Genomic DNA, 23,759 nt, shown 5'->3' on the forward strand with positions numbered 1-23,759 from the left:
TACAACATGTCCAAAGTATGTCAGACGAAGCCCCAGAATCCTTGCCTCCAGGGAGTAGCCTGGTTTAACCCTCTCTAGGATGAATCTGTTTGTTTTCTTGGCAGTCCATGGAACACTCAATACTATTCTCCAGCACCACAGCTCAAAGGCGTTAATTCTTCTTCTATCCTCCCTAGCCTTTTTATATATATTCTAAATAATCTAATACTAGACCAATTTGTTAACTATACTCAAAAGAAAAGCAACTTGCAAACTCAACCTAAAAAACTTGAAAACAAACCATTTCATGGTATTAGTACTAAAAACAGTTCAAAATGAATCAGCATAATACAAAACTCATTAGAATCTATAAAGCAACATATAAGTAAGTATACTAATCATATAAACTGAAAGTGAATGACAGGGTTTGCTGATTAAATATTTTGCACTTCCAATCCAAAGCCAGGCTTCTCTCATCCACCAGCTGGCTACTCTGTGGAAGAAAAGATGAGCAATCTCCTGAGCTGTATTTATACCTCTGAAAAGCTAGGAGTAGGTTCCAACTCGATATAAATGGGAAAAAGAAGGATCTCTCTTTTAAAAAATAATTTAAAATCTGTACTGTATGAATATAGAGAGGTCCTAAAATAAATTTTAAGTTCTCTTTCTTTTCTTCAATATTTCTTCATCTTATCCAATATATATTTTGGCACATTAGTTAAAATGAGAATTTAAAAAAACACACTCACTGGGGCAAGATGATTATTTATACCTGAGTTTCCCAAATCCATTAGAAATCAATCAATGGCAATCAGTCTAGGTTTTTGGTCTTTGAGTAAAGGAGTTCTGGTGGAATAGTGGTTAACCGCGTCACTGCTAATTAAAAGGTATATGGTTCAAACCCACTGAAGATACTCAGGGAGAATTGTCTCAAAATCAGGCAAAACGCATGGCAATACTATGGAGTAGTTTTGCTCTGACCTATAAGTTCACAATGAGTTGGAATCAAGTCAACAACAATGACTTTTTTATATTGGCCTTCATTCATATTTAATTTGGAAATGAAAGTTATTAATGTACTATAGCCATTTTGTATATAAATACTTAAGCAATCCCAATTAATGTCCATCCTTCTCCCTCAGGGCAGCTGCTAAATTTAAACCATGTGCCTTCACAATTCCAGCACAGCTTCTTACCACCAGACCTCCCAAAAACTTAACATAAAAGTTAATAAAACAAATCCTAATTATTACAAAAGTGAATATTAAGTTATTATTAAAATTTAACATCAAAATAGTCATATATCTGTTTGAAATCAATAGTAAACAAAATTATCTCAGTTGAGCATTTTATTCATTTATCATTTATATCCATTTATTGTATGAAAATTTAATAAAAATTAGCGTATTATTGATCTCCCAGTATCTTGAAGAAATTTTCTTTAAATAAATACTATGAATATAAGGAATCATTAAAGATGTAAAGAGCTACTTAGAAAATATTTTAAGCTTTGTTGGGTTGTAATGTCTAAGTTCCAAACAAATTCCAAAATTAGTCATAAACAATATACATGGAAATGTTCTAACATATAACTTCACATACTTTCGATATGTCTGTATTATTATTACTTTTTCATCAATTTTTAGTCATTAAAAACACACCATAATAACCATTCTCAGGCTGTACAAAAGCAAACAGTCAAGTCACATCTGTCCCACAGGCCATACATACAGTGCTAACCCATGGAATACAGTATGATAAACAAGACCAGAGCTAGGATCAGGCAAAAGGCATCTATGGTAAAAACTGAAGGCAGCAGTCATTTTTAGTCTCTTATTTACTGCATCTAATGATAAACATGAAAGTAAGTAGCAAGTGTTAAGAGGGTATGCAAACTTGTGACACAGACCAACTAAAGATTTGGGAAGCGGAAGCAAAATTTTGATAAAGGAAGTTACTTTAAGCTATAAAGAGAAGATTAAGAATCAACTAAAATTAACTGATGAGCATGAAAGGTATTAATATGTCAAGTAAAGGCTGGGAATATACCCTGAAGAGACCATAGCTGATACCCAAGCAGATATATGCACACCCATGTTTATTGCAGCTTTGTTCACAATAGCAAGGAGTTGGAAACAACCTAAGTGCCCATCAACAAACGAATGGCTAGAGAAGCTGTGGTATATTCGCACAATGGAATACTATGCTGCATTAAAAAACAAGGAACTCATGCAATATTATTCAAAATGGTTGACTCTGGAGAACATTATGCTGAGTGAAATATCCCAGTCACAAAAGGACAAATATTACATGATGCCACTGTTGTAAAATGGGACCGTCCTTGGGGTTGGGGAGAGAATGAGTAAGATGGGTTCAATAATGTATACTGCACTGAAACAGAGGAGGGAGAGAACCGTCTAAAAGAGAGATGTAACTGGGTATTTCTGTCATCACAGGAGACTAGAGCGAGGGCTGCATGGTGGAGGGGACCTGGGGGAGGGTTTGTAAAACAATGAAAGAATCTTTTCTTTTACTTTTCCATAATTTTTGGACTCATGTACTTATAACTTGTTAGTCAAATTTGTGTCTTCTAGGTTGCAACACCCCCATGATACATCTTGAAGGATATGTACATGTACAGTCAAGCACAATCAATAAGAGTGCATCTGAATTCCAAAATCAATCTCCATAATAGTCTATGTGTTTCCTACTGCCAAAGGGGCCCTTTAGAGTAGTGAGAGAAGATCTTCACCCTGAAACCCACAGCGTCCCTTTTCAGCAGGAAGTAGCTAAGACAATACGCCGTCCCCTTTTCCTTATGACTCAGGGTGAAGTCTCTCTCAGGGAGGAGTGATAGGGAATGGCAAAGGATACACTGACAAAGAAGATTAATCAGAACTGGCTTTGACAAGCACTGTGGCATTTGGACAAGAACAAACTGGGAGGAGGGTAGAGAGAATAGTGCAACAATGAATGAGTGGAAGCCCAAAATCTCTGTAAATGTTTATGAAAATTAATAAAATATAATTGTAGAAAAAAAAATATATATCAAGTAAAGGGAATATAGTTTATAGTTTATACATAAAATCTCAAAAGAAATTAACAACGATACTTTGAAGGAACTGATGGATGTTCTAAATAAAGAATGATTTAATCATGAAACTCAAAAGCAAATGAGAGATGAGACTAAACAAGTAAAACAGAATTAGATTATATTAGCCCTTTTTATGCAAACCTACATTATAAAATTTGGACTAAATCAAAACACAAAGATGGGTTGAAGAAGCTTGAAACAGAAAAAGTGTGTATGTTGTTGTTGTTGTTGTTGTTATGTGCCGTTGAGTCGCTTGTAACTAATAGCGATCCCCCGTAAACTGTGCGCTGTCCTTTGCCAATCGCACTGCCTCCAACACACCCATCCCAATTACCCCAGTCACTGAATCAATCCACCTCATAGAGGGCCTCCCCTCCTGTGCCTGCCCTCCACCCTCCCAAGCATGATGTCCTTCTCCAAGGACTGGTCTCTCCTTACAACATGACCAATGTATGTTAGACGAAGCCTCAGAATCCTTGCCTCCAAGGAGCAGCCCGGTTTAACCCTTTTCAGGTTGAATCTGTTTGTTTTCTTAGCAGTCCCTGGTACCCTCAATATTCTTCTCCAACAGCAAAGCTCAAAGGCATCAATTCTCTTTCTGTCCTCTCTAGTCATTGTCCAACTCTCTGATGCATAACAAGTGATTGCAAAGACCATGGCCTGTATCAGACACACCTTAGTCTCCAGAGAGACACTATTGCTCTTCAGTGCTTTGGAGAGGACCCTAATAGCAGACTTTCCCATCGCAATAAGTCTTATAATTTCCTGGCTGCTGGTGCCTAGACTGCCGATTGTGGAGCCAAGCAGACTAAAAGCTGTGAACAATCTCAGTCTCTTCACCATCCATCCTGATGCTGCCAAATTGGTCCAGTGGTGAGAATCTTTGTCCTTGTGATACTGAGCCTCAATTCATATTGGAGGCTGCAGTCCTGACCCTCTGCAGCAAGCGCTTCAGGTCCTCTTCAGTTTCAGCAAGCAGGATTTTATCATCTGCCTAACGCAGATTGTTGATAGATCTTCCACCAATCCTGATGCCGCATTTCTCCTCATAGAGGCCAGCCTCCCAGATGATCTGTTCTGCATATAGCTTGAAAAGGTATGGAGACAGGACTACACCCTTCCCAATTTTGAACCATGTAGTGTCTCCTTGCTCTGTTATGATGACTGCCTCTTGGTCCAAGTATAGGTTTCGCATTAGCACAATCAAGTATTCTGAAATTCCCATTCTTCTCAGAGTCAGCCACAGTTTGTTATGATCCACACAGTCAAATGCCTTTGCATAATCTATGAAGCACAGATAGACATTCCTCTGGTATTCCATGCTTTCAGCTAAGATCCATCTAGCATTAGCTACAATATCCCTAGTACCATGACCCCTTCTAAACCTAGCCTGGACTTCTGGCAGTTCTCTGCCAAAGTGCTGTTCCAGTCATTTTTAGATAATCTTCAGCAGAATAAATATATAAATATAAAATATACACATACATATATACACACATTTACATATATATAAATAAAAATGTGTGTGTGTTTGTATGAGAAAAATGTAAGCTGGCTGGACTGAATCAAAGGACTGTAAGGGTAATATATTAAAAAAAAAAGTAACTGTGCAAACACTGACGACCACTTATACCAAATGATGAAGAAGTAAGAAGAATTCTGAAGCATCTATAAAAAACTAATTTCTTCAATCAGTATTTATTCAAAACAGAGGAAAAAAAGATGTTACAATTTTTCTACGTGCATATTATTTTCTCAAATTTCAAAATCTAAAACTATGTGGCTTTTATAACAACAGGTGCCTGCTGATAACATGCCCAGGGTATGTTTGATGAAGTTCCACCATCCTTGCCTCTGAGGAGCAGTCTGGTTGCATGTCCTCCAACATCCATTTAATTTTTTCTTTTGTCAGTCCATACCTTATTCAGTAGTTTTTACCAACATAATTCATAAGTAGTGATTCTTCTTTAGTCCTCCTTATTTATTCCATTACTTTCACATGCATACAAAGCAACTGAAATTACCAATTTTTTTTTAAACCTCAACAACAAAATATGGGTAGGATTAGCTGTACCATAGACTCCAAAACTATATGCTTGCTCTTAAGCACTTTGGAAAGGTCTTTGACTGTAGATTTGCCCAATGCAACACATCTCTTCCCCTCCCCTCCACTTATCTATTGCTTAGCATACAATCATTCATATGCATTGTATTCCATCCAAGTAAAATGTGCATTTTTTTAATGATTTGTATTTTATTCTGGTTTGCACAGAAAATTTCTATACATTGTGTTTTGTTTATATATACATATTGTGTTTCACCCATTCCTCTGTTTACAATGTTTCACAGTCTCACTGCCATATATTATGTTTGATAAAGTCAATCACCAGTTTTCCATGTGATCACTACCCAAACTCTTCTGGTCCCCACCGGATCCACCTCAATTTCTTCATCCCCTCACTGTGCCCACATAACTCTGTGCCCTCAAGCTTTGCTTCCCAACAACCAAAGCCCCAATCCTCCCTCCCTTTCTCTCTCTGGACTTCTGTATACATCTTATTAGTAATCCTTCTATTTTTATAGTAATGATCTTATGTAGTATTTCTCCTTATGAGGCTGATTTAGTTCACTCAGCATAATACTCTCCAATCTCTCCCATGTTATATTTTTCAAAATTAATGTTCTTGAGTGCTGCACAGTATTCCATCATGCGAATGTACACAAGTTCTAAATCCATTTAATGGATGGACTTATTGGCTGTTTCCATTTTCTTGCTATTATGAATAACACTGCTATGAACACTGGTGCACAAATCACCATTTGTGTCTCGGTTCTACTTTCCTCGGGGTACGTACATTCCTAGCATTGGAAAAGCTGGAGTATATGGAATTTCTACATTTGGGGTTTTGGTTTTTTTTTTTTAGGAAATGCCAAACAGCCATCCAGAGAAGTGGTACCATTTTACAATCTGGCCAACAATGTATGAGAGTTTGAATCTCTCCACTTCTTCCCAAACATTTATTGCTTGTTGTTATATTAAACCTTGTCAGTGCTACTGGGGTGCGATGGTACCACACTGCAATTTTGATGGCATCTCTCATATTGCCAGTGATTCAGATTATCTTTTGATATGTCTAACAGGCACTGCAATGCTTGTGAAAGGTCTTTTCACATCTTTTACCCATTTTGTAATTGGGCTATCAGTCTTATTATTGTGGAGGCCCTGTAGGATTCTGGAGACCTTCGTTATGAGACCTGTCACTGAGATGACATTGTAAAGTGTTTCTTCCCTGTGCAACAATGAATGATTGGAAAACCTAAGTCTCTGTAAACTTTCATTAAAATTAATTTTTTGAAAAAATATATGTTTTTTCCCCTTCAGTAGGGTTTTGGGGGTATTCTTTCCCCATTCTATTAGAAATGCTTTTTATGCACACAGTAACTTAATCCTTATGAAGTTTCATTCATTAATGTTAACCTCTCCTGAATATGCATTTCTGGCCATACTAGGCCTCCTAAGTTTGGTTCAATATTGTCTCTTATGATCTTTATGGTTTGGGGCTTTATCCCTACATCTTTAATCCAGTTTGAGTTGATTTTTGTCTATGATGTGAAATGTGAATCCTACTTTAACTTTCTGCACATAGAAGTCCAGTTTTCCTAGCACTATTTGTTGAAAAGATTGCTGTTTTCTCACTTAATAGGCTTTACTTCCTTGTGGAACATGGGCGTCTAGAGATAAATGGGGTTATTTTTGGACTTTTTATTCTGATCCATTGGTCTATGTGTCTGTCATTGTACCATTACCATACTGTTTTGGTTACTACAACTGAACAGCAGGTTTTTTTGGGGCGGGTTTTTAGAATCATACTCATACTTTGGGGGTTTATTAGGAATGTTCACAGGCTATAATTTAGGTTGTCTGCAGTATATAATTAGAATTTATCAGAATGACAAGGATGGATTAAAACTTTCAATTAATAAAGAATGTTTATTTGTTGGTATATGATTACTTAAAATGAGGAGAAATAGCTGCAAACATTTAATAATACTTTGACCATAGAAGCTCAACATTAGAATTGAGGAAAATGGAAGTCACCATAAAAGGAAATATAATACGTAAAGACACAGGTATGTCTTGGAGATGGTGAAACCAAGTTTCTCCTTGGAGACTAGGATTTTGAAGTTCCGTCTCACAAATTTTGGGCATGTGGCCAGGAAAGACCGATCTTGGCGAACATCATGCTTGGAGGGATGGAGGGACAGCGCAGAAGAGGAAGACCCTGGATGAAATGGATTGAGTCAGTAGCTGGGGTAATGGGGGTTAGTGTATTGGAATTAGACTGGCTCAGGATGGGCAGAGTTCAGAGCTGCTGTACATCGCCTCACTATGGGTCAGAGGCAACTTCATGGCACACAGTAACAACAACACATAAAGATTAATATCCCAGGCATTCTTTTTGTGGCCTAAAATAAACTAGTACTGTCCACTTTAAATCGGATAATCAAAAGGACTTCTATCCCAAGAAAGACAAACTGAAGAGGAAAGGCACTCTATCATCAAAAAGGGCATTTCAAGATCTGTCCTAAAGTACAATACTGTCAATGACAAGATATACCAGTAAAGACTACAAGATTTGTTAAAACAACAATTATTTAGAATTGACGATTTCTACAACTCCTGCTGTTTGAAATTGATCAAGCATACAACCAAGATGCATTAATAGCAACTTATCATTGGAATGTAAAAGTTGGACATAAGAAGGGCTGGCATGTGAAAAATGTAGCCTTGATGATAGACATAAAACAAGAGATCACATGACAGAAATTTGTACTACCCACAACTTAACTCACAGCAAATACCTTTTTAAAAAACCATAAATGGCCACTATATACATGAGTCTCCTAGAATGAACACACATGAATCAAAATAAATATAACTGTGACAAGAAACAGTGGAAAAGCTCAGTACAACCAGCTAGAAGGTGACCAGAGGCCAACATGGAGCAGATCATCAACTTTTCATACATAAGTTCAAATATAAACTAAAGAAAATTAAAACAAGTTCATGAAAGCCAAAATATAGCCTGGAATATATTCCAACAAAATTTAGAGAGGATCTCAAGAGTAGATATGATGTACTAAATACTAATTATTAAATGTGTTATGTACTAATGGACATCATTTACCAAGAAATCAAAAAGTCAACAGTAAGAAAAGGCTAAAGAGGATGTGAGAAGATATTCAGATAGTTGCTCTTGCACATAGAGAAGCTAAAAATAAAAGACAAATGATGAAAGAAGAGCTGAACAGATAATTTCAAAAAATAACTCAAGAGCAAGTCAAGTTTATCATGAAATGGGCAAAAATCAGGGTTACAAAACTAGAAGAGAAGAATATACTCAGCATTGAGTTAGAATAATGAAGGAGTCTATGGGCAAAACAATGAATGATAAAGTAGAAAAAGAAATGGTAGGAGAACACTCTGGTAACACAGTCCATAGCATGTTGCACCGCTTACTGAAAGAATATGGAAGAAATGCACAGTGACCGTAACAAAAAGAATTGGTAAAGAATGAAGCATCTTAGTAAGTAACATATAATAATCACTGGTATTGAAGAAGGCATTTTAATGTGCTGAGAAGGCACTGGTAAACAAAAAACAAGGCTCCAGAAACTGACTAGTGCATACAATTTTAAACAACAATTTCCCTTTAAAACATACATACTTATCTAAAAAGGTAATTATTAACAGTTATTCTAACAGCAACTCTCCACTCATGCAACAATGAGAAACATGATTATGCAAAGTATTCTCATTGCAGATTATGTATGACTAAAGAAAAAAAAAAATCAAAATTATTGCAGAATAAAATTGCCATACTTAAGCAGTAACAATTATAGAAGTTCTAATTGCCATACTCACATTCCTTCTCTTTTCTTCGCTGCCAAATTATGGATATGGCGTAAGTTATCAAACATTTTCAATTAAAAAGTTTAAACAGTACAAAAACTATATTTAAGTAAAGCCTGAGGAATTCATCAAACTATTTTCAACTTATATTTAGATATAAAGCACATCCTAAAATTTAAATATATCACTACTTACCTCTTGATTAAATTTGTGTGCCATCTCACTAAGAAGTGAAGAAAAGAAACTAGTGTTTTGCAATAGTACTCGACCCATGACTCCAAGATACGTGGACATCACCACAGGATACCTCTGTAGAATTCAAATACAGCACATAAAAAAGGTGTGTTAAGGAACAAGCTTAAGAAATAGCTGGTATAACAATATCATCAAGGACATAAAATAACATCTTCATACTGCTTCTCTTCAGAGTGAACTAAATTCTCAATTATTAAAAAAGACCACTAACAATAAAATAATATAATACACACACACATATAAATAAATAAAAATACATTTATGTGTTTGTGTATGCATATCCTGAAACATACATAGCATATTTGCATTGCTTTAAACAGCTAATAGCTTAAATGTAGCATGGTTACTTTTTTATTTGAGAGGTAGACTGACAAAATAATGATGTAATATGTTTAGGATATAAAAAGACAAGCACTATCTTTCCCTCATTGGAATTAGGCTATTAACTATTCCTTGTGCTTTGAATTATTATGTATAAATACATTGTCATGTAAATGAGAACACAGAAATGTCAAATAAATCTAACTTTCTCTACCCTCCATATAGATTTCACCTTTTTCAAGATGATCCAAATAAAAAGAAAAGTTTTCCTTTTATAGTTAACAATAAAGAAAAAGAATTTCCCTATGAAGGAGAGTAATCAAAACTAGAACTACTTCATTAATAGAAGCTTAAGAAAAATCTTACCTCCCCTTCCATAATCCCTCTGAAAACACAGGGTAAGATTGGTTGAAACATTTGTGGACCTAATACTGGATTCACTTTAAGGGCATTTTCCACAACCTGAAAACACAAAGAGACACAGGAAATAAATGACATTTTTAAATCTATTGCATTTTAAGCTTTACCCAAAACACATTTACCAAAAATATACGCATTAAATTAAATGTCATACATCAAATATGGAGAAACAATAAAGAGGTATGACTTTTCCAGAACAGAATAGCACTACTGGTGGTTGTGTTGTGCCGTCAAGTTGATTTCAACTCTTAATGACACTAATGACAGAGAAGAACTACCTAACAGAGCATTTTAGGCTAGAGTCTTTATGTGAAGGAGCCCTGGTAGTATAGTAATTAAAGAACTTGACAGTCAACAAAAGAAAGGTCAATCATTCAAACCTAGTTGCCCTTCTGTAGTAGAAAGGTGGCAGCCTGCTTCTGTAAAGATTTACAGCTTCAGGTGCCCTGGAGGAGAGTCTGATTCTGTAACAGTCACTATGAGTTGGAATTAACTTGCTGGCAGTGGTTTGAGTTTGTTATCTTTACAAGAACAGACTGCAGACTTTTTGTTATCTTTATAAGAGCAGATAGCCAGATTTCTTCACTGAGTGAGTTCTAACAGGAAACCTTTCTGTTTTCACAAGAACTTAAATCGCTGCACAACCAGAATTGTTCATTCTAGTGTTGAACACAATTTCAAGATAATCCATTTAAAAATTAGTTAGTCTGGTATAACAAAAGATATTTTGGCACATCTACACATTTTATATAGAACTACATTTAATCTTAACATGTTGGAGCAACATTAAGTATACTGTTAATTTTATCTTCTCATTTTCAACTAATATCCTTCAGAAAATGCTGCACTCACAAAGGCAATAAAGACTTTCAGCAATGAACAAACTCAAACGCTGCATAAGACCATTATTGTAAAAATAGAAGTACAACATGTATGGGAGTCTAAAAGGGTTTCAAAAGAGTTGGGCACACAGGGATGAGGAGAGACAGGGGTAAAACACAAGGCCCCACAATCTGAAGGGGAAGGGAGGGCATAAAAGAAATGGGAAAGATCCAGCAGAAACCTGAAAAGATGGGGTTATGGTGAGCATAATTCAACAGAGATTAATTTATAAAACACATATATGAAAATGAAGGAAAGTGTTAAACACAATATATATGAATTTTGTTTGCATAACAATATAAAACTGAAATTTCTAAAAGAACAAATGAAATCTTTTTTAAAAAGTCTTTCAATAAGTGGCAAGAAGCTGCACTGCAATCCCAGAGGTGCGTGGTTCAAATCCACCAGATGCTCTGCCGTAGAAGGAGGGACAATCTTCTCCTGTACCAGTCAGATCCAATTTGATGGTAGACATACAAAAATAATAAACTAACTAACTAAATAAATAAATAAATGGCCTTTCAGTAGTGAAGAGTATACTACTGCCAAAAACAAATCGACATTTTATCAACAAATGGGAAAGGAAAAGGAATACTGTAATATAATGTAGATTAAATAAACTGTATCCTTTATTCGTGTACATATAAATTATTAATTATGACTACTGATGTTGCATGTGCAAATTTTTTTAATACCATAAAGAAACAGAAATACTTATACATAAAAAGTTCCCTGTAACAAAGATAGGTACAGCATGAAAGTCAATTAGAGACTGCTTTGTTGGCATACTTTTTGCTTTTTATTTTTCAAAGAGAGAGTAAGGCTGTAGCCAGGAGTCAATTATGAGAGCCATGAACATCTACCACACTTGCAGTTGTAGAGAAGAGAAGAGAAAACATAATTTTTTTTTAAAGGGTTGCAGGAAACAGTCTCAAGGCAGAACCAAACTTCACTTGATATGTATCTGAGAGCTGGACAATGAATATGGATGACAGAAAAACAACTGCTTTGAGCTGTGGTGTTGGAGAAGAGCACTGAAAACCTCATGCACAGCCAAAAGAGCAAACATATGTCTTGGAGAAGGTACAGCCAGTGTTCTTTGGAGGCAAGAAAGATGAGGCTTTACCTCACACACTTTGGCAATGTTGTTAGGAGGGGCTGTTCCTTAAAGAAGGGCATGCTCCTAAGAAGGGTGGGGGGTCAGAAAGGAAGACCTTCGACCATATCGACTGACACACTGACCACTGCAATGAATGGACTCTTGTTGTCTCGTCAGGAACTGTGAGGATGGCACAGAATAGAATAGGGTTCAGATCTTTCATTCATAGGGTTTCTATGAGTAGAACTCAATTTGACAACACCTAATAATAACATTTGTTATATAGCATTTTGAGTGGGTTAACTGCTTACTGTCCAGAATTGTTCTACATACTGAATGGATTTTAACTTTTTTTTTTTTTATCTCCAGTTATCTCTGCTGGCTTATGTATCAGCTTAACAGAAACATCTATATGCATATATGCCCAAAGAGTCAAACAACATCAAGGAGAAAATAAAATTAAAGTAATAAAAAAAATTCTCAAGAACTGTGATCCAACAGACTGTGGAAATTATCAAACAATACCATTTACACCACATACAAGCAAAATACTGCTGAGATCATTAAAAAGCAGCTACAATGGTACATAGACAGCTATGTTTGAGTTGGATTTAGAAGACACCATGACACCAGGAATGTCACTGCTGGTATCAGATGGAATCTAAGAGAAGGCACAGGAAACTAGAAGAATATCTATTTCTCCTTTATTGACTATCTAAAGACATTTATGGCTAACACTGAGAAAAATGGGAATCCCAGAACACTTAATTGTGCTCATACAAAACCTACACATACTAGACAAAGAAGCTGGAGTGTGAACAGAGCAAGAGAACACAAACTACACGGTTGAACATTAGGAAAGGTGTGCATCAGGGGTGTATCATTTCTCTATACCTATTTAATCTGTATGCTGGCATCAATAACCTACATTATGCAGACGATACAACTTTGCTTACTCAAAACTAGGAGGACGTGAAGCACTTGCTGCAGAAGGTTAAATACTGCAGCCTTCAATATGGATTACATCCCAACATCAAGAAAACAAAAATCTTTGGCAGTGGACCTATAGCAACATCATGATAAATAGAGAAAAGACTTAAATTGTCAATGATTTCATCTTAGTTGGAGCCACAATCAATACATTGGGTACCAGCAGTTAAGAGACATACTGCACTGGGAAAATCTGTAGTCAAGGACCTATAAAAGTTATTAGGAAACAAAGATGTCAGTTTGAGGACTAAGGTGAGTTTTATAAAGGGCACGGTCTTTTAAGGCACATATGCATCTGAGAGGTAGAAAATGAATAAAAAATTTCACTCTCCATTTCCGCCCTTTGATAGTCTTCTATAGAATCTTTGATCACAGCATTCTTTACTGGTAGCTGAGTACCATTCCTTTTTGCTGTCCTCATGACAAAGGACACTTTTTGATAAAAAGTCAATTTTGTAACTGTTACAAAAAAAGATCTACATGCCTCCAGAGTCAAAGAAGCAGCAAGATATTTCTGAATGAAAGCTGATTCATTTATTTAATTTTATTTATTAATGTAATGCTTATCTTTACCTTTTAAACCAAAAACTTTTAGAAAATGCTACACTTATAAAGAACAAAAAGATTTTCAAAGCTAGTTGTTGTTTCTGATTGTCTTTGAGTAAAGAGTGACTCATAGTGACCCTATGAACATAGTGACCCTATGAAGTCTTTCTATAGCTATCATGGAAAGCTAGTAGGAACTACAAACTTGTTGCCGTTAAAACAAATCAAACTCACAGTAACAATTCAGTACCTGAGTGCCAAAACCAAATTTACCCTTAAGTTTATTGAAAAATGGAAAGGAAAAAAGAATTATATACTTTAATAATCGTGGAAAAAAACTGCATACTTCTTTACTCATATTAAAAGATCTATGAGACTCCAAAGTCAAAAATACAAAATCACATACAGCCTGACAGATCTAGTATACATCCTTTATCTCTCATATCAAAGCCATCCTTATTAATTTGGTTTATTCTTCCATTATTAACTTTTTCCACTCTCTAATCAACAAAAAGAAGGAAAAAAACCTCTAAAAACTGCTCTGCAACTTGGTTATATTCTAAAAATCACTCTAAGGCTGTAAAGAGTTTCCTTGTTATTCTTACAAATGTATATGGTATTACATGTATGCTTGAGTAAAGTATTGCACATCTCTTCATTAACTTACTGCTGATTATTTATCAGTATTTGGTTATAACAAGAAAACCTTTTTCACTTTTTTTTGTTTTCATTCACTCCTTTTAAAAATACACTTGCAGAGATTATGTTTCTAAAACCTGTACCAAAATACAGGCTGCTTCTTTTTGTTACTCAAACATAATTTTGTTCATTTCACATTAGACTGAAGTCCAAATAGATTTTGAAGTAAAAATGCGAAGGGTTTCTGCCACAACTGCAATACTTACTAGCTGTGTGACCTTAGAAAAATTAATTACCTTTTTGTGATTTAATGTCTTATCTGTAAAAATAAAGATCTACTATCATCACAAGTTGATGTAAATTAACTCTGTACACTTAGAACAAGTAGCACATAAACCAAAAGAAAAGCAAATAGAGTCACAGATCCCAACACCTAACAACTCTACAAGACAAGAGCAGAACTGCCTCTAAATTTCCAAAGCTATAAATATGTACAGAAACAGACTGTCACATCGTTCTCTGGGATAGCCAGTATGAGGTTCAAACTACCAATTTTTAAATTATCAATCTAGTAAGTACTTAATCATTACACACTCAAGAGTTGCTGGTACACAAAACAAATGCAAAGCAGCAGCCTATTTTTATTTCAGCAGAATAAACTATACCTTAAAAATATCTGTGCCATTTTAATTAAGACTCATCAGTATGAATGAAAGAAACCTGGTTCTGTACTGCTTAATATGACTATAACTGAAAACTTCAAAATTCAATACTGTGTGTGTGTGTGTGTGTGTGTGTGTGTGTGTGTGTGTGTGTGTAAACACACACTCAACAAATTCTAAATTAAAGAAATAATGTTAAAATCTTTATATTTTTAATTATGATTATATTAATCTTATAATGTATGGAGTCACAGAATATAATGAAAAATCTATTTTTGTTCTAAGCTGTAAGATCCTCAAACAGGCATACTGGTCTCTTCCTACACAATTTTTGTAACATTGTCATTTTCTACTTTATAGAAGAAAGAAGGTAACACAAACATACTGTCAGAAATTATTGAACAGCGACATTTACTTTAAAAAACAGGGGCTTAGGGAGCTCTGGTGGCCTAGTGGCAAGAAGCTGCACTGCAATCCCAGAGATACGCAGTTTGAATCCACCAGGTGCTCTGCTGGAAAAGGAGGGGCAATCTCCTCCTGTACCAGTCAGATCTGATTTGATGGTACACACACACACACACAAAATAATTTAAAAAAAAAAAAGAAAAACAGGGGCTTTTAAAATATAACACAGCATACAATATAAAGAAAAGGATCATGGTAATACTGAAATAGGAAAACAATGAACTAAAACAAAATTCTATTATTATTGCTAGTTATAGCTGGATCAAAGCATTCTCCCAACATTTAAGTACCATCATAAAATAAAAGTCTTATAGTCCTAAAAGGGGAGCTCTGGTGGCTCAGTAGTAAATCACTGTACTAACAACACAAAGGGGCGCAACTCGAATCCACCAGCTACTCTGTTGGAGAAAGATGGGCAATCTCCTCCTGTGCCATTTACTCTGCCTCTGAAAACCAGATGGAAGGTCAGCTATGGGTTGGTTCCAACTTGACAGGATACAACCATAGTCCTAAAATATCCCCTTCAAAAAAAAAAAAAAAAAAACAACACAAAGATACTTTCATGTTAACCAGTGTAGTGTGCCCTAGTGGAGTATTATTCCAAGTGAGCTACACTGTTAACCCAAAGGTGACTAGTCTGTGAACAGGTAGACCTATTACACAGTATCATGTGTCATGCTCACAATACCTGCCATGCTCAAACCCTTTGTTATGGTGATGGTGGTATAGTTCTGTAACACAGTCAGAACAGACTGATAGCTGACCCTCCAGTGGGTTTTCAGAGGCAATTAACTGCATGGGAGGAGACTGCCCATCTTTCTCCCGCAAACCATGTGCCTTTGGGATTCCAGCACAACTTCCTTTGCTCAAGCCATCTACTTTTTCCAATATGACGGCTTCTTCTGATGTGAGTACCTCCTTACAACACGCCCAAAGTACTTAAGACAAGTTTCACCCTCCTTGCCTCTACTGAATACTCTAGCTGCACTTCTTCTGAACAGATTTGCTTGTTCTTCTGGCAGTTCATGGGATACTTGATATTCTTCACTAACATTACAATTCAAAGGTAGCAATACTTCAGTCTTATTCAATGGCAAACTCTCAAAAAGTGTATTAAACAATGGAAAAAGGCCATGGCTTGGGTCTCGCACACCTTAGTCCTTACACTGTCATCCTTGCTCTTTACCACTCTAAAGTGGCCTTGGAAAGCAGATTTGCCCTAAGCAAAAGGTCTCTGATTTCCTGACTGTCACTATCAAGGGTGCTGACTATGGATTCAAGTAAAATAAAATCATTCACAACTTCAATCTTTTCAATTTTCTTTTCTCCTTATAGTTGTTGTCAATGAGTCATTACAAAGAATCTATTTTTAATATAACTTGTGTAAAATGTCATACATACTTGGAAATATATTTAGACAAGTCATTAAAACACAAGTTATAATGCTAAACTAAAATGAATGCTATCATCATATTCCACGTCAAAGAGCAAAGAGATTTTCTTTTTGGTAGAATGGGAAAGGAAGTTGTGTCTGGATGAGCTGTGGCATTGCCATCACTAGCAGGCTGCTCGGATACCAAAAGGCTGCTCATCACCAACTGCAAGGAGGGACAAAAATGTGCTGCCTCCTCTTGCTACAATTTTATAAGCCATGTAATCCAATGAAGGGTCACTAAAATTTGGAATCAACATGATGGGACTTTGAAGGTTTTTTGAGTGCTATAAAGTATGTATGAAACAACATATGAACAAGAGCCTATGGTGATGAAAGAAGAAGTTCAGGCTGCTTTGAAGAACATGGCAAAAAATAAGGCTTCAGGAATAGATGGTATACCAATGACATATTTCAGTTAACAGATGCTGCCCTGGACGTGCTCACCAAGTTGTGCCAAGAAATCTGGAGAACTACCACTTGGCCAACTGACTGGAAGAGATCGATATTTGTTCCTATCCCAAAGAAAGGCGACCCAACAGAATGTGGAAACTACAGAACAATTTCACTCGCAAGCAAGATTTTACTGAAGATTATCCAAAAACAACTGGAACAGCACATCAACAGAGAACTACCAGAAGTCCAGGCTGGTTTCAGAAGGGGTTGTAGTACTAGAGATATTGTAGCTGATGTTAGATGGATCTTGGCTGAAAGCAGGGAATACCAGAGGAATGTCTATCTGTGTTTCATTGACTATGCAAAGGCATTTGACTGTGTAGATCATAACAAACTGTGGCTGACTCTGAGAAGAATGGGAATCTCAGAACACTTGATCGTTCTAATGCGAAACTTATACTTGGACCAAGAGGCAGTCATCAGAACAGAGCAAGGGAACACTGCATGGTTCAAAATTGGGAAGGGTGTACGCCAGGGATGCATCCTATCTCCATACCTTTTCAACCTATATGCAAAACAGATTATCCGGGAGGCTGGGCTCTATGAGGAGAAATGTGGAGTCAAGATTGGTGGACTATTTATCAACAATCTGCGTTGTGCGGATGACACAACCCTGCTTGCTGAAACTGAGGAGGACCTGAAGCGCCTGCTGCGGAGTGTCAAGGACTGCAGCCTCCAATATGGATTGAGGCTCAATGTCAAGAAGACAAAGATTCTCACCACTGGACCAATTGGCAGCATCAGGATGGATGGTGAAGAGATTGACATTGTACACAGCTTTAGTTTGCTTGGCTCCAGAGTCAACAGTCTTGGAACCAGCAGTCAGGAAATTAAAAGGCGCATTGCCATGGGAAAGTCTGCTGTTAGGGACCTCTCCAAAGTGCTGAAGAGCAGTGGTGTCTCTCTGGAGACTAAGGTGTGTCTGATACAGGCCATGGTCTTCACAATCACCTGTTATGCATCAGAGAGTTGGACAACGACCAAGGAGGATAGAAGGAGAATTGATGCCTTTGAGCTGTGGTGCTGGAGAAGAGTATTGAGAATACCATGGACTGCTAGGAAAACAAACAGATTTGTCCTGGAGAGGGTTAAACCGGGTGGCTCCTTGGAGGCAAGGATTCTGAGGCTCCGTCTAACATACTTTGGACATGTTGTGAGGAGAGACCGGTCCTTAGAGAGGGACATCATGCTTGGGAGGGTGGAGGGACAGCGCAGGAGAGGAAGGCCCTCTATGAGGTGGATTGATTCAGTGACTGTGATAATTGGGATGGGAGTGTCAGAGACAGTGCGATTGGCACAGGACAGAGCGGAGTTTAGGGCTGTTGTACATAGGGTCGTTGTGAGTCGCAGGCGACTGGACGGCACATAACAACAACAATAACAACAACATAAAAGTATGTAAGGTTGGGCGCTTCTCTAATAGAAAAGTTTTTTTTAAAAAACTGCTATTCTGAAATTGCAGAAACAATACAATCAACTTTAAAGAACCCACAAAGGGCTTGGTGTTTTGTTTTGTTTGTTTTTTTAAATAAAGAGTACATCTTTATCAGTATGTAAATCACTTGCTTAGTTTCCTATGAAATTTAATTAATATCTTTATTTTAAATAAATATTTCTCTTGAGGAATGTTCAAAGTATGAGGTTGACTAATTGGTTGGTTTGTCTATATTCCAAGATGTTAATAACTAAATAAATTATTTGGGATTACAAAATTATTACTTTATCCCTCAAAGAGAAATTACAAAATAAAAAAATAGTAACAAACACTTTCTGATGCAACAGACAGACTATTCAAAATATTTTTCCTACCTATTCACTTTGACTTTCAAACAATGGTTAGGTTGTTGTTAGATTCCACCGAGTCAAGGCAAATTTACAGAACCCTACAAATAACAGACTGAAACCTAGCCTTATCCTGTGCCATCATCGCAATCGCTGCTGTGCTCAAACACACTGTTACCATCACTGTGTCAACTACCTTCTTTGGCGGGGGCGGGGGTATTCTTCTCTTCTTCCTGATCCTCCACTTTACCAAGTATGATGTGCTTTTACATTAACTGGCCCCACCTGACAGCATATGCCCACAGTACAAATGATTACGTTTCAAATTGTTTTTATTCGAAGGAGTACTTTGGCTTAATTTCCTCTAAGGTGAGTAGTCCATTCTTTTGGAAGTTCTTAGAATAGTCAAAACTCTTTACTAATACCAAAGTTCTTCAATCCTCCTTATTTTCCAACTTGTCCAACTTTCACATGCATAGGAACCAACAGGAAATATTTTGGCTCAGTTCAAGCACACTTTATAGTCTTTAAAGTGACAAACTTGCCTGTAGCACTTTAAAAGACAGCAGCTTTTGCCAAATGCAATTATTTCTTTTGATTTCTTGACTGTTTTTACCATGGGTGTTGATAAGTAAAATTGAATTAACAACTTATAAAATGAAATTTCCTCTATCCACCATGATACTGTCTATTTTTATTTATGAGTTTTTTCTTTCTTTATATTGAGATACCATCCATAATGAAGTTTGTAGTGTTTGCTCTACATCAGTCTTTTAACTTCCAGTAATCAAAGCCATGTCATTTACCTATCACAGGTTGTTGGTGAGTCTTCTTACAACTCTGAAGTCACAGCCGTCTTCGCATGGTCCATCTTGATTATTTTCTCAGCATACAAACTGAATAGGTACACTGGCAGGATACAGCCTTAACCAGCTCCTTTCTTAACTTTATACTATGCAGTGTCCTCTTATTCTGTTCAAACAACTATGTCTTGTCCGTGTACAGATTCTGCATGTTATCAATAATCTGTTGTGATGAACAGTCAAATGCATCTGTACAGTCTATGTAACACAAGAAAACATCTTTCAGGTATTCTCAGGACTAAGTTCATCTGTCGTCAGCAATGATATACTACGGTACATCACTCATGATCTCTTCAGAACCCAGCTTGAATTTCTCTTAGTTTCCTGTTGATGTCCTGCTCTAGCCACTTTTAAAACTAATCTTCAGTAACATTAGGACTGCATGTGATATTAAAGATACAGTGCAATAATTTCCATACTTTACACAGTTTTCTCTCTTTTGGAATGGGAATAGTGCTCTTTCAACAACGACAAATTTCTTGGCACTGATGATGATTCACATCTAGTGCTGAATCTGTTTGTTCAAACAGCTCGATTCATAATCATTAATTTGTGAGGAAATTATTTTTTGCTAATGGACAGAAAGTTATGCTACCAAGCCCAAGGTGGGTGATTTTAATATGCAGCCCTCAGCCCTCGTTCAAATTGTTTTTCTGTCATTCTTCTAGGTGGTATAGCACTGTCTGTGCATTGCTGTACAGAGGTAACTCGTGGTTGCTGTGATGCTGAGCACTGTGACACTGATGTGCCAAATTCGATAATGGTTACCCATGACGGACAGTGTCTGTTGGAGCTTCCCGATTAAAATAAGCCTGCAAGCAGGAGTGGCATCCACTTCTGTAAATAGCTTGCCTCCAGAAACTCTATGAACAGTGCTCGGGCCTTTTGTTCATAGGGTCACAATGAGTCGTCTACAACTCGACGGCACCTAACAACATCTTCAGTGCAGTCTAGATGAATGCTTCATTACATGCTACTTTCTTAAATGGTTCAAGTGCCCATCAAACCCTCTCCATCACCTTTTAGTGTTTCTTCTGCTATTAAATATTTTGCTAAAATAATCCTTCAGTATTTCAACTAGCTTGAATTTGTTCTTCAGTTCTTTCAGCTGAAGAAATGTCAAGCACATTTCTAATTCCAGCTCCTCACATACTTTATATTACCATGCCATAACTTACAGAGACCCTATGGACAACAGGATCTGAAACCTATCCTGTGTCATTCTCATCATCTCTTGGCATACTTGAACCCAATGCTACAGTAACTGTGTTAACTCACCTGACTGAGGGTCTTCCTTTCTTTAACTGACCCTTCACCATTCCAAGCATGATGTTCCTTTCCTAGGAATGTTTCTTCCTAACAACATGCCCAAAGTATGAAGATGAAGCTTTGTCATTTTGCCTCCAAGGGGCACTCGGGCTGGGCCTTCTCCATGACATATCTGTTCTTTTGGTAATCCATGAACAATCAGTACTCTTCTCCAAAACCGTAACTAAAAGCCATCAATTATTCTTTATGTATGTAAGGTCATTTAACCTCATACTAACCTTAAGAAGTAGGCAAGTGTATCATCATCATCATCATTTTATATACAGAGAGTAAAGAACAGCTTAATGAAATAGTTTACCCAGTCAGAGAACTGTAAAGCAGTGGGCCAATACACCAACTCTAGCAGTCTAAATTTACTATCCTGTATCATCTGCAATGCTATTCTACTTCTAAATTATTTAGTGAACTCAAAATTTCAGACAAATACAGAAAGGAACTAAATATCTCCTTAGGATACATTCTAAAATGATTATTTTATGGAAAATATTTTATAATGGTCCCTATAAATAATTTTTCAACAATTACTTCAATAATAATGATGCACACACATGAAAAAAAAAACCTTTTTCAAAAAGTCTCATACATACATAAAAGAAAAAACACCCTGTATTTTCAATGTGAATTTGGTGTGGCAGCTTTTAATGTGACACATTAATGCCCTTTCTGAAGCACTAATAATATAAAGATTATAATTTAACACTGATGATTTTCATTAACATTCACTAAATTGTGTATCTGTACAAACTAAAAATGAATTAGTGTATCACCTAGCATAACAAATGAGGGAATTTAAGAGTCTTTAAGAGTGTGTAAGCAGTAGAGCGAGGTGTAAACCAACACACAAAAGAAACTAGAATTTATTTTCTCTTCCTATAAGAACCTTATCTCCCACATCCAAGTAACTTCAAATGATCAGGCCCAGTAAATCTTGTCTTAATAGTACAATTAGAATTCATCATTATTCCTCATAATTTCTGGAATATTCACCCCATCTGTGGTAGTCAAATAGCATTTCTCCTTAAAAATCATATGATTTAAGGATTTAAAAACTGCCGGGGTATCCATTTACTACAAACTTCACTTGTTGTAAGTTATATAAAGTTTACATTTCTAAGACAACCTACATATAAACACAAAAATTAGGCTAAAATCTATAGGATATATAATACTGACAGTATCTGAAAATGTTGTGTATTGTGAACACTGAAAATCTTTAAAAAAAAAAAAACCACTCAAAAGCCGTATTCTTCATCACATTTTGTTTTTAAGGATCTCATTTATCTTAAGAATTAATTTGTATTTTTATCAAGAAGAGAGCTATACAGTAGGTGAATAAACAATTCAAATCTCACATATACTATAGCAAATATTATGCCATCAGATTTAAAGGAAGACACATCAACAAGCTGGATTATGCTGATGATACAACCCTGCTTTGCAAAAAAAAAAGCATTACTGCAGATAAAAGAACATAGCCTACCATACATCATATTACATTACAACATCAAGAAAGGAAAAATATTCATTTACTACTGGCAAAACCAAGTCATGATACACAGAGAAAATACTGACAATAAAATTTAAAACAATTTAATTTTACTGGGATCCATCATCATCATTCATGGTAGTAACAATCAAGAAAACAAGGCATGGTGCATTGTAAAACCTTGCTGCCACGGGCCTCTGAAAAGTTGTAATGAGCAAGAATTGCAGCATAAAGATTAAGCCATGAACTTTTCAATTGTCTCCTATGCATGTGAAAGTTAGACAACAAATAAAGATGACAGAAGAATAACTGATGCCTTTGAGTTGTGTTTCAAAGAGTACTGAATATACTCTGGACTCCCAAAAGAACAAACAAAACTACCTTGAAAGAAGTGTAACCAGAATGCTGCTTAGAGGCAAGGGTGGTGAAACTTTATCTCACTTTAGGTATACTGTCAAGAGGAATCAGGCCAAAGAGAGAGAGCATGCTGGAAAAGGTAGAAGGTCAGCAAAACAGAGAAAGGCCTTCAAAGATACACTGATACAGTGACCTCAAGGGGCTTCAAGCATAACAGAGATCAGAAGAATGGTATAGGATGGGGCAAGGTGCAAGGTTCAGATCTGTTGCCCATAGGTTCGCTGTGAGTTCTCAACTCAATAGCACCCAAAAACAACGTCATTAGGAAATCTGAGAGAAATATAATTTATATAAATGACTATCTATCCTGATCGACCTAAATTGTTACTGATCACTGTAGTCATTTTTTCTTTATTAGGAAATTATCTAATGAACGGTCGTTATGTCTACAGAAAAGTTAAATCATTGACATGACTTTTAAAATGTCAGTTCAAATTTAAATTCTTCCTTTCTTTCAAGTTTCATGTACAGTAAAAGTGTCAATGGTTTTATTTTGAAGATATCCAAGGTTAAGACTGGAAATTTTTATTAGGCCAGCTTTTACATTAAAATGATCTCTTAACCACAGCGTCCCTTTTCAGCAGGAAGTAGCTAAGAGAATACGCCGTCCCCTTTTCCTTATGACTCAAGGTGAAGTCTCTCTCAGGGAGGAGTGATAGGGAATGGCAAAGGATACACTGACAAAGAAGATTAATCAGAACTGGCTTTGACAAGCACTGTGGCATTTG

The 23,759-nt window shown here is 36.3% G+C and overlaps 1 protein-coding gene across 1 annotated transcript in view; it reads right to left on the reverse strand.

The window, feature by feature from the left end:
* IPO11 (importin 11) overlaps positions 1 to 23,759 on the reverse strand; it is a 228,489-nt gene that overhangs the window by 72,432 nt on the left and 132,298 nt on the right. The window contains 2 exon segments of the mRNA XM_006891505.1: positions 9,183 to 9,296; positions 9,930 to 10,025. Of these exon segments, the coding sequence (XP_006891567.1) occupies positions 9,183 to 9,296; positions 9,930 to 10,025 (210 nt within the window).

The sequence above is a fragment of the Elephantulus edwardii genome, unplaced genomic scaffold, assembly GCF_000299155.1.
Source record: "Elephantulus edwardii isolate Elephantulus edwardi_28Jun2011 unplaced genomic scaffold, EleEdw1.0 scaffold00099, whole genome shotgun sequence".
Classification (NCBI taxonomy): domain Eukaryota; kingdom Metazoa; phylum Chordata; class Mammalia; order Macroscelidea; family Macroscelididae; genus Elephantulus; species Elephantulus edwardii.